The 12,740-nt window shown below is 46.4% G+C and overlaps 1 protein-coding gene across 1 annotated transcript in view; it reads right to left on the bottom strand.

The window, feature by feature from the left end:
* Window positions 1-7,277: 7,277 nt before the first annotated feature.
* SLC22A3 (solute carrier family 22 member 3) overlaps window positions 7,278-12,740 on the bottom strand; it is a 29,691-nt gene continuing 24,228 nt past the window's right edge. The window contains exons 8-11 of the mRNA XM_075497370.1: window positions 9,968-10,076; window positions 9,611-9,723; window positions 8,090-8,189; window positions 7,278-7,335 (exon numbers count right to left, since the gene is read on the bottom strand). Of these exons, the coding sequence (XP_075353485.1) occupies window positions 7,278-7,335; window positions 8,090-8,189; window positions 9,611-9,723; window positions 9,968-10,076 (380 nt within the window). The remainder of the gene's footprint in view (window positions 7,336-8,089; window positions 8,190-9,610; window positions 9,724-9,967; window positions 10,077-12,740) is intronic.

Below are 12,740 nucleotides of genomic sequence, written 5' to 3'. Positions count from 1 at the left end.
CATTTTAAATTGCTATAAATTAACAGTTATTGCCAAGAAACCCAACTGACGGTGTGTTACCCTCTTTCTATATGTTCTATGGTTTGCTATGTTTAACAATAGACTTACCCACCTCTGAAATACGTGTCAAAAATCCCAACCTCAACTGTAACTGGACATCTGCATTTCAATCTTATATTAGGCTCTACAGTGACTTTTTCTTCTAAGGGTGACTTTCCCAAGATGTTGTGCTTCCAACAAATGAAGAAAGCAGAATACTTCTCATTTTCTGTGAGTTGTCAGAGCCTCTTACCAACTTAACGATACAAACCAAAGAAGAATCTCACTGTACATGTCTTGTATGCATGTGAAGTTTTATTAGTTATGTCCGATAACATTAAATACACAGGATGAAAAAAAAAAAGAAGCAAACATATTTGGTTTGTATTTTCATAATTTTTATTGACATGGAAAGCTGTGTGTCAGCAAAAGTACAAATATTGCTTCAGAGATAGAAAACAGTGAATAAAAAATAGCCTCACCCTAAAGTTAGTCCATAGCGAAGACAGAGAAATAACTGTCAATCATTACAGCAAGTAATGACAATGTGTTTAACGTATTATAAAATTTTGTTGTCCGTAGTACCCATCCTGTTTCACTATATAACTTTATCTCACTATATAACCATTACATGTAAATTTTTTTCTCTAAAAGAAAACAATGTACACATGCCTGTGGTTATATGAAGTGAAAGCTTAGACCTTTAGAGATGCTTTCCAGGGAAAGCTTGGCACACACTCTCCAAAGTGAAACACTTGCTAACTATGAACCCCCGCTCTCATCCTGCACCCCTTGCATAACAGTCAGGGAGCACCCCACAGGTGCCTGGGGACCCCCAACTCTGCATGGCCTCCTTTCTGCATCCCCAGGGTGTGCTGAGTGTACCCCAAGTAACACCGCTACTTCGTGGGCTGGGATTTGTCTTGCCCACTTTCTGCAGTGCAGATGTCCACTCCCAGGCATGACAAGCTGCACATCATTTAATTTAAATTGTCTTTTTATTTTTTGTATGCATGTATGTACAAAAGGGATGGGTTGCATCCCAGGAGTTCTTTTTTTTTCTCCCATAGGCTATTGTGCTGGTTTTGGCTGGGGTAGAGTTAATTTTCTAGCATGGGGCTATGTTTTGGATTTGTGCTGGAAACAGAGTGGATAACACAGGGATGTCTTCGTTACTGCTGAGCAGGGCTTACACAGAGTCAAGGCCCTTTCTGCTCCTCACCCCACCCCACCAGCGAGGAGGCTGGGGCTGCACAAGGAGCTGGGAGGGGACACAGCCGGGACAGCTGACCCCAGCTGACCAAAGGGCTATTCCATACCATATGATGTTGTGCTCAGCATAGAAACCTGGGGGAAGAAGAAGGAAGGGGGGGACGTTTGGAGTGATGGCGTTTGTCTTCCCAAGTCACTGTTACGCGTGATGGAGCCCTGCTTTCCTGGGGATGGCTGAACACCTGCCTGCCCATGGGAAGCAGTGAATGAATGCCTTGTTTTGCTTTGCTTGTGTGTGGGGGGCTTTTGCTTTCCCTATTAACCTGTCTTTATCTCAACCCACGAGTGTTCTCACTTTTACTCTCTGTTTCTTTCCCCCATCCCACTGGGGGAAGTGAGCGAGCGGCTGCGTGGGGCTGAGTTGCCAACTGGGGTTAAACCACGACAGTCCTTTTTGGTGCCCAACGTGGGGCTCGAAGGGTTCAAGGTAACAACAGATTTGATTAGAATGTGCTAGATCAAATTTATAGCCATTATTGCTGTTTAGCTATTAACCCGCAGGCTCCTGTGCTTGCCATGGGGCTTGCTTGCCTTACTGTATATTAGAGTCTAGTGCTCATTAGTGGCTGCTTTTTGCTTTTGCTGCTTGCCCTACTGCAGTAGTGCTTCCCATTTCACTGTGCTGTGCCTGGGAACATTTTGATAACAGCAATGGCGATGTGCCTGGGCTGGCAGATGGCCAGGGCATCACTGCTGTTTCTGTGCTGCTGTACTGGACAGGTTGGAACTCCAGTATGAACTTGAGTTGAAGGAACTGTGATCTGTGGATGAGTCCATGCGGGAGCAGGACACGCCAAAGTGTCTGTGGCTGTGGATAAGTCCATGCTGCAGCAGGTACACCTTGAAGCATCAGTAGCTGTGCATGAGGTCATGCTGGAACACTTCAAAGTGTGTGGCCATGGATAAGCCCACAAGAGAGCAGGTACTCCCCTGGAGGGACTGCAGCCATGGGTAAGGCCATGCTGGAACAGGTGCACCTCAAAGCGACTGTGGCTGTGGATAAGCCTATGCCGCAGCAGGTACACCCCTGGAGAGACTGTGGCTCATAGATAAGGCTCCACTTGGAGCAGGTACACCCCTAAGGGACTGCAGTCTGTGGATAAGTCCAAGCTGGAGCAGGGGCAAGGGGAGGAGTTCATTGCAATGTTAAACCCTATGGTCTGGTCCAAAGGGACCAGGGGTGGGGACTGTAATGGAAATACCTTGAAATTGTTGTAACCCATAATTTGAGTTGCATGTTATAGGAATTACTACAGCAGGAACCACCTGAACCAATGGAGGACAAGCCTTAAAACAAGCCATGCAAGTGCAGCAGTGACCCAACCTGAGCTGGCTTTGGTGCCCAATAACTCCACGCAACACACCACCTCTCCTGTCCTGAGTGACCACCATAACAGATGGAGCCCAAAGTTGTGGGCTAAAGAAACTCAATGGACATTTCTGGACATTTTATGGACATTTTACAGGGGTGGTCCATAGACTAAGGGAATGATATCTGTCTATTATATCAAAGGATGGGAAGGGGGGTGGTGGTTAATAAGGATGTATTGGATAGTGTGGGACCTGATGTAGATGGTACAGAATAAGGGGTGGAGAATGTGCTGGTTTTGGCTGAGGTAGAGTTAATTTTCTTCATGCTAGCTAGCATGGGGCTATGTTTTGGATTTGTGCTGGAAATAGTGTTGATAACACAGGGATGTTTTCGTTACTGCTGAGCAGGGCTTACACAGAGTCAAGGCCCTTTCTGCTCCTCACCCCACCCCACCAGCAAGGAGGCTGGGGGGGCACAAGGAGCTGGGAGGGGGCACAGCCGGGACAGCTGACCCCAGCTGACCAAAGGGCTACTCCATACCATATGACGTTGTGCTCAGCATAGAAAGCTGGGGGAAGAAGAAGGAAGAGGGGATGTTCGGAGTGATGGCGTTTGTCTTCCCAAGTCACCGTTACGCGTGATGGAGCCCTGCTTTCCTGGGGATGGCTGAACACCTGCCTGCCCATGGGAAGCAGTGAATGAATGCCTTGTTTTGCTTTGCTTGTGTGTGTGGGGCTTTTGCTTTCCCTATTAACCTGTCTTTATCTCAACCCACGAGTTTTCTCACTTTTACTCTTCTGTTTCTTTCCCCCATCCCACTGGGGGAAGTGAGCGAGCGGCTGCGTGGGGCTGAGTTGCCGACTGGGGTTAAACCACTACAGCTATAAAGGGAGATAAGAGCTATAAAACAGAGTTAGGGTGATTTTTGCAGCTTCTACACCTGGTGTCTGATTCTGGGAGAAGCAATGATCTCAGGGCATTGCCTTCCTGAGCAGGAACAGCTCTGATAAAGCATTCCACACCCACGTCTCTGGTCGAGGGGGATTCACTGGGCATAAATGCCCTCCTGCATATTTTCTGTGTCTATTCATTTGGATCATTAAGTCAGCCAAGAAATACACACAGTACTGCCCTGACAACAGAAATTCTGTGTTGCAGCTTGGTCTTTAATTTGTAAAGCTCTTCAAATGTGAACTCTTGCAGGCATGGTTAATACCTGGCTTGTAGGCAGACAAAGCCACTCCTGCTGTCCTTGCCAAACCTACCAGAAATGCCTGGACAGGCTTGAACGGCTACAGAAGTCCTACCTTATAACCTCTTAAAGCGTGTAAATTGTGATCGTTTCCTTCTGCGAGAGTGTCAATGGCAATAAAAATTTTCACTTATCATTAACCACTTGCACAGACTAGATGAAGTAACAAGGTAAATTTGGTGGCAGTGGCACATTTGGACCAAATGGCACTTTGACTCGTTTGTTGGTCTGGGGAATCTCTTTGCAGGCAGGAAGAACACAGCTCCTGGGCTTCTGAGGTCATGTTGAACGTGTGTCTTTGGCAGTGGTAAGGTGATCCTTCGTCTGCTATGCACATCACATCTCTCACTGAGCCTCTGAAGTGTAACACATGCCAGAGAACTAAAGCTGGCAGTCTTTGGCCCCTTCTGAAGAGGTGCTTCTCACTGAGGTGGGTCACGACAGGCTTTTTAGTGTCAGTCGATGCAGTTTAGGAGAACACTTGCTTTGCCACCTGAGAATTTTGTAGGGCTTTCCCATAAGGCTCAATGTATTAAGTGGTCTGAGGCACATATGAATTTATAATAACTCTTTTTAAACAAGCAGCCTGTCCAGTGGTCTGCATGACCCTGGCTGGTTTCCCCCAGGGTCCTCCCTTGCTGAAGTTCTCCCTCTGCTTCCACCACCTCATCTCTCCACCCTCACCCACAACAGTGTAACCCCACCGTCACAAAACTGTTGGTCGTAAAACAGGTTACTACCCACCTCACAACCTTCATGAGGCAACCTGAAGTCTCAGAGAGATGGATTTTCCATCTTCAAAATCCCCCTGTTAGGGATAAGGGTTAGCATAGGAGCCATTACCAAATACAAACCCTATCTGAAGTTAAGTACTATCATATTAGAAGTCAGAACACATACACAGGCTTTTTCCTGCTGCCCTTTAGATATGAATTTTTAGAAAATAAATATATCCAAACTTCTGACGCTGCCTCTAGTGATTTTACATACTGAAATATTTCACTGACATTCTCTTCTGAGCAACATACGGTGCTACGCAAAACAAAGAACAGTCTGAAAGGCCTGAAACAAGTCTTTGTGTCTCTCACTTCTCAACACATTTTAGTTGTCCACAAACAGCAGCAGCTGGCAAGTAATACTGACATTTCTTTGGCAAGCTGCAGCTTTAAACGATCTCCACAGTCCTTCTCAGACTGCTGTGGTGTCTAAGAAACCGATTAAAAAAAATTAAGATTCACAAAGAAGAAACATTAAAAGGAAGAAGGAGGCTCAGCTCATACCACATTGCATCCGAGTGCCTCACCCTGGCTCCCTGCGGGCCATGCCTGCGGCGCGGGCTGGCCGGGTGCGAGGAAGGCAGGGCTGAGCTCTGCGGCCAGGCACTTGCGCTCCCACCCTGCGCTGAGACCCAGCACCTGGCCAGTGCAAGCCCGCAGCTTCCAGTTCAGGGCTGGTCTCTGCCAGCCAGCCCTGGGGAGTTTACAGCTATCTGCAGAAGACTGTGTTGGTGCAGGAGGAGTTTTCTCCCTGCAGCAGTAACTCCAGTTTTGGGTTATCTTCTAGATATCGCCAATTAGCCAGATATATTATGAGATGCCCATTTAGTTTCATATCTTTCAATCACTACTGACTTTTGCTAAGCATCCCATTGACCTTTAACTATGTTAACTTTCTAACTTCCTCAGAGGAAGTTAGAAACAGCCTTGAAAGACAGCCCTTATCGCTAACTGCTCGAAGTATGCAAACAGGAGACCGAGATTGCTAGTAAAGGTCCTGTTTTCCTCCAGCAGGGTTGGTGGCATGGGCAGTTGCTGGGAAAATGCAGGGAGAGTCAGGAACTGTTGGAATGTACAGTATACTCCTCACTGTAGGAAACCCTGCTGTGCAGGCACCTGCCTATGTGTGCTCTTTAGATGGTGAGACTAGAGCAGTAGTGATTCAGCTGCGCTGACTGTAATGTTAGCATTACTTATTTGTGGTATGAACCTTCAAAACTCAGTCCTATATTTGCTTATGCCAAATATGTTATTTTCTGAGCTTATAAGGCCCTTTACAAGAGCTCAGTGGCTTTCTTTTTCTTGTTGAATTCTCTGTTAGTAACAGGATACTTTTTGAACACCACAGCTTCCCAAGTCCTTCACTGTAAGGAGCGTATTGCTTGCCTGTCAGTGGTCAGGACCCAATGCTTGATCGAAGAAGGTCATACAGCTGAATGGGAAGGTGGGCTGTCCTCCCTGCTATCTGCTTGCAGAGCCACAGATTCAAACACTTCTGCTACAGGTCAGCTGGAAACAACCAGGACCATTTAACACTTCCCTCCATAACCAAAGCTCTTGTCTCATCCCTGCTCACCTTCCCAAGACAGCTTAACATCCCTGTTAACAACCCAAGTAATTTATCTCCAAGGCAGAAAGATGACAAATAATAATGGACAGAAGACAGAAATTGCAGGTCACCTTGGCAGTGGTCAGGGCAAGGGAATTTGGTTTGTAGGGATGGGCAGAGAGCATGTTTTAGAAGAGAAAACATCAGCATGGTCTTGAAAGACAGGGTTGGAAAAGCACCCGAGAGGGAAGAGCAGGCAGAAGCCCTTCCTTTGGAGATACGGGGGTCCCTGGCCAGGGGACAGGACAATGGGGTGGCACATGAACCCCAGCTGGGTCGGGGGGGGAGGCACCAATGGGCAGCAGGATGTGCTGACCTGCAAAGCTAATGCCCTGTGTAGGATGTGACACCTACACAAAGCCCTGGGAAGGGGAGGATGAGTACTGCTGCCACATTTCAGAAAGCCCTTGAACAGGCTGGGAAGCAGGGCTTTTGTGGCAGAGGCTCACTGGGGGAGAGGATCAGACCAGGGCGAGGGTCTCCTGATGCACGCCTCTGATTCCCATCCCTCCCCACCAGAGAAAGGGCTGCCCTGATCAGCACCCTCCTTCCTGAGCCATCAGATCTTCTATTTGTCCAGATTCTCCAGGTACAAAGGAGAACGGGTTGAAAAACTCATCCTTTCCTCCTTAAAGTCATCCAAATTTTAAGCAAGCAGTACCATTTCAAACCCTCCCCACCCAAAGGTATATGCTAATAACAGTAATAAACAAATGGCTCAAATATATAAAGAAATAAATAAGAGCTCACTGAGCTGGATAGTGCATCTTTTTAAAGCTGTTCTGTTCTCTACCAAGAACCACAGAGTGCTCCCTTCCTACAAACAGCATATTCAGAAAAAAATTAATTTATTCCATATTTATAGAACAATACACTGCTTGTTTTAAACGTCCTTATGCTTAGAAGAACAACATGGAGTTTAATCCATACTGTGTAGCAAGTTTTGAAGTGGTGCAGGTGGAGAGCAAATTCCCAGTATGGGAACATGCTTCTTTGCTCAGCGCTGTCCTTCAAAGGTCAAATATAAGAGTTGGTGTCCTGGTGTTTCTGTTTCTTGCCACATTTACCAAAATGACTGAAGAAACAGAAGGGGAGAAGGGTATAAGGGTGAAAGAAACAGGAAAAGATGTAGTCCAAGTTGTAGTCCAAGCTGCAGTACTGAAACATTCACTTTCTGTATAGAAAATTTCCTCTTTCTTTAGTTTGTACATTGAAGCAGGCAAAAGTTGTTAATGTGATATCCAAAGCCACTGCTTGAAACGTTAATGTATAGCGCTAGCTCCTCAAGAAATTTAGCCAAGGTGTAAATGTTCCCTGCACGCCTGCAGCACAGTGGAGTCTGGCTTGCCATGTGCCAGGAGTGGGAAAGCTGTGCCTACAACTCTTCAGCTACAAATTCATCTTGTACCTGACTTCTCAATGACTTCACAAATTGTGGAAATGCTCCCATGATCAAGGGCCCTTCTTCACAGGATGCTTTGATTGAGGTAAAGGCTGGTTTTCTTGAGCAGAGAGTTGCAGGCTATACTTTGCAGTCTCTCTCTTGCACACTATTACCTTCTGCTTCTAGAGGTGCACAAGACAACTTTGTGTCTCTGTGAGAAAAATACAGATTCTATCCCCATTCCTTTTTTTTTAACAACCTGCCTTAGTGGTACTGAAAAGTTCACGTTTCTATTGAAAATACCACTTGCTCATAACATCAACGTGACTAGGGAATTTACTTTGACACTTGGCAAACATCAATAATTTGTGACGGCTGGTAAGGTTAGAGGAGAACACCCTCGGGAAACCTCACCCAAGTAAAACTAATAAAATACATATCATACCTTGAAAGCTGCTCCACATCCTCCACTGTCTCTGGTAAGGAGATTCCCTTTGTCTCTGGTAAAAGCAATACTAGGAGGCCGCAGACAACTGCGAGAATACCTACAATGGACATTCAAGAAACACAAAAGCAATAAGAAAATTGTTACTTTTCTTATTTTCAGGGTTTATCCACTGAGGAAAGTTTATGCAGATTAAGGTTGAAGTGAGATTTTTAAAGCACAACAGCTATTTCTGATTACCCTATTCTTATCAATCACCTTTATGATACATTAATTTAACCTATTACAAAAAAACTTGAGGGCTAGGGGTTCATTTGCAGCCTGAATTGACCCAAAAGGGAGATCTTAGAAGTCAAAAACCTGAGATAAGTGAACATGGGCAAGTGCATACTAATTGCACTGGAACCAGGATGGTATTTCTCACATAAGACAAATCTGCCTTTGTTCAAGGGGCTCTATCACGTAGATGCATCTGTGTTTCTTGAGACCATTGAGATTTTCCTGAAATACTCTCTTCTTGTATCCATGGCCAAAGTAGATTATGTGATTCAGAATAAAAATTCATCCTTGGGAAAGAGCGTTCAGATACAGAGCCAATCTGAAATAGTTCATCAGGAATGCTTATTTTGGAATTGTTTCCTGCATAGATATAATCTAAATAATGTAATAAGTAAAAAATAGAAGGGCTGGAGGAAAAAGTAAAATGTTCCCTCACTGTTGCACAGTCCTCTCTGATCCTCTCTGATTTTGTAGCTGTTTACTCAAGACAGAGGGAATTCATATGTCCTTCAGCAGCAGCAGAATTTCAGAATTAGATAATGTGAGCACCGTACTTCTATATATGTCTATTCTTGGAGTAATGGTAATCTCTTAAAATGACACTTGTCTTTCCATTTTTATTTTCAGCTAAAGTTGTCATTAACACTAATTTCCCTCCTTATTCTATCCTATCCCTTTTGCTTTTTTGCCAGTCATATGTATCTCCTGGAAGCCTGGTTTAGCCACAGACTCCCATTTCCTTGTTGGAAATAACTAAATTTTTTTTCCACAGAATTACTCTACAGGGCTGATTTTTTTCCCAAAATGCAACTGAGGAAAAGAGTTTGATGGGAATATGAAGTTATGGTTAATACAACATCCATAGTCATAACTGTATATACCAAAAAACCCAAACCAACTATTTTTTAAAGGACATTAACCTCTACTCTTGGGAGACTAAGCTTACTTCTCTGCAATTAGAGAACTTAGCAGCAAGGTTTCTCAGTCTTAAAGCACCTCACATAGTTTCTTTTATGCTCCTTCAGCCAAGTTACCCAAGCAGACCTGAGCTCTTCCATAGCGTACCGTGAAATCACCCGCATTTCACCCATCTGCCGTTCAGCCTCTTGCTCTAGGCATGAAGGTCGAGAGGCGCTGGTGTGAGGGGCGGATGAGGCCACACACTACACTTTTGCCCCGAAAGAAAAGCTCTGTTAGGAGGAGGATATTTAAACCAAAAGTACATTTTAAATCAAATCTTACTGAAAATAATGAGAGGTAGCTCCAACCAAATGGCTGCTAATCGGAAAAGCAGGAACGGGGCTATGATCCCACCTAGGTCACACAAACTCGAGCACAGGGAAACACCAAAGTTTCTGCAAAAGAAAAATAATGCCAGGTATTTGAAAGGCGCTACCAAACAGATGAACCAGCAGTTTAAGGAGCAGAATGTAGACTTAGCTCCAAAATTATCTCGTCAGTATATGCCATCCACATTGAGCAGTGGCTATTCAGCTAGGAAACTCTGGAGAAAACCAAGTTTTACTAAACCACAGTGAAACAGGCACTTGGGAAAAGCAGAGGGAAAATTTGAAAGATTCTTGGGAGCTTTTGACATACCTCAGCGTCGTAGGGTACAATTCAGTGTTCACAAGATAGACAATTTCAAAAGCCATGGTGATGCCCAGTCTTCCCAGCGTGGCAACCGTCATTTTGAGCCATGGGATATCTGTTCATTCAAAAAGAAACCCGGGTGAAGTGTGCTTTGCTGCACCAGCAGAGCATTTCTGAGAGCCCCAGGCCCTGTCAGCAGAAGCTACGTCACAGAAACACTGGATCAGTGCAAATCAGACTGAAAGGCCACTGCTGTAGATATCAATCTGTACTGGCATTTATTGCTTTCCAGCATCATGTGAGGCTGCTTTGGAGAATCAGAAATCACTTCCAGTCGATTGATTCAAGATGCTGGTGGAGCATAACAGCACGGGTGGGAGAATGAACGTTACAAATTTCCAAGACGATGTCCAAATTGTGCTCTGGAAAGGAGCATTTGTTTATATAGGGATGTTATGCTGTAAGAAACACCATTGAGTCACCTCCCAAAGCCTTCTGACTACAAAGAAGCTACCTCTAGAGGTGCATAGAATCATAGAATCATTTAGGTTGGAAAAGACCTTTAAGATCATCGAGTCCAATCGCAAACCTAACACTGCCAAGTCCACCACTAAACCATGTCCTTAAGTGCCACATCTACGTGTCTTTTAAATACCTCCAGGGATGCTCCAGTAAAATGATGCCTAGAGCAGGCCAACTACACTCCATAATTCGTCTAGCCATTGCACATTAGACACACTCCTAATAATGCTACTACTGGCCATCCTCCCCCTTCCCTTCCCTGGTGCTTGTCTTTGTACCTGGCACAACTGGCCCAGGGGCCTTACGCTGCCCCGGTGGCTCTGCCCAGCTCTCCGGGCTCCACTCGAGCCCCGGTGCCCAGCCACTGCCCCGTATACGTCAGCAGGGGGCCCTTATACATCAGCAGGGGTGTGCGACGGTCACATCTGCGCCGCAGGGCAGAGCCATCCCGTCTCGCTGTGTGCAACCCCTCAGCAGTCTGACTGCCCGCTCTGGAGAGCCAACGGCCTCTGGAGGAGCATCACGAGGAACTCAGTAAGCACTTCTGCAATGCTCTTGGGAGAGGATGGTTGCCTGTATGGTCTAACCACGGCTGGGCAGACTGGGAGGTGAGTGAAACGGCAAGCCTGAACCTGGCACGAAGGGGACCTCTGCCACTGGAGAGGGCTCTGGCAGTGATTGTGTTTTCTCAAAACTTCAATAGGAAGAACAAGAAAACATTTCAGTTTGCTCTGAACCAAAAAAATGAGATGCTTGGGGTTATTTCCCTTCCAAAACAACCAAACAAACGCCCATCAAATTTCATCCCATGTTGCGAGACACTGCCTTTGCCCTGAAAAGTTCTGTTTTCAAACACTTGTAAGAAAAGCAAAGGCTGGAAAGAACAAAACAAATCCACATTGTCTCCCTGGCACCCCTTCAGTCCTCATCCCGAGGTGAGGGTGACGTCCATGTGCCTCCTCCCTCTGCCAGAGGACTCGAACTGTGTGAGCACCCCAGCGTGACGGAGCTCTCACAAGCTGCTGCTGTAGCTTTTCCCATCCATACAAACAGACCATTCTTGAAAGCAGGACGTGGACCTCAGGTGTCCCATCTGCGAGTATCTAACCCCCAGGCTGCCCTGTCCTCACCTGGGCAAGGTCCCCTCAGCACTTCACCACTACTGAGAGCAGGCTGGTGGCAGCACCCTGCTGTCCCCCCCGGCCACCACCTTCTCCCCTCACTCAAGCCATACCAGCCCCACATGATGCTCCTGCTGTAACCCCAGACCTGCTGCACTGTGCTTAGCATATGGTGTGGCCCAAAATACGTGAAAGTGCTAGAGGCAGGCGTCCTGCAGGAGTAATTCCCCAGTGCCGCCCTTTGTTTCCTCCTCCTACAACAGCCCTAGCGCCAGGCGATCAACAGTCCCCAGCCCCTGCTCTCCCAGTGGGTGCTTTGTACTTTTTTAACAGGTGGAGAACAAGACTGGCAAAGTCAGCAGATGACAGGGTAACCAGGCCCTCTGCACCTGAATTGCCGTGCCCCGCATCGGGGGAGCTGCCGCAGGAGCACGGGGCGGCCGGCATCTGCTCGACATGCGGCGGCTTTTCTGAGAGGCACGCAGCAGTGGGGACCTGGGGAAAATCCGCCAGGACAGCAGAGTTAGTCCTCGTGGGCTTCAGTGATCAGACCAAGGAATGCAAACAAGTGACGACGATGTGACATCCCAGGGCACGGTCACATAGCCACCAGTGCCGGCACCAGGAACAGACCGTTGATCTTCCCTCTCCACTTCCTTCTCCCATCGTTTCTGCTTCCGTTAAAGCAGTGAAGCTCCTCAAGCATATGGTATTAATTTTAAGTACTTTTAGAGGAATCCCTTTAAAGGGAGCTTAACTGAGATGGAGGTGAACCAACACACCTCTTTGAATGATTTAATTTTGCACTCACCACAAACCTGCCTGTTTTCATGGGCACGTCATACTCTTGAAGTGGCTTCTCATGGCTTTTCTCTAGGAAAACGATTGCCCCACAATATAACTTTGGGAACAAAAACCTCTAAGGCTGGCCAGGACTGTCCCTTACTTTGACAGGAACACCCCTGGGGAGGAATAAGGCTCTCTAATGCCCATTCAGCTGCTGGTTCCCAGCCACGCTAAGGCAAAGCACGATGATGTGGTAACATTCACTTCAGAGCACCTCCAAATGCTTCCCCGGGGATTAAAAAAAAATACACAGGAGGGAAAACAATTTAAAGAAAAGATAGGAGTGCTGG

Source organism: Mycteria americana, chromosome 3 (assembly GCF_035582795.1).
Source record: "Mycteria americana isolate JAX WOST 10 ecotype Jacksonville Zoo and Gardens chromosome 3, USCA_MyAme_1.0, whole genome shotgun sequence".
Classification (NCBI taxonomy): Eukaryota; Metazoa; Chordata; class Aves; order Ciconiiformes; family Ciconiidae; genus Mycteria; species Mycteria americana.
This window is presented reverse-complemented; position numbering and strand designations above follow the sequence as displayed.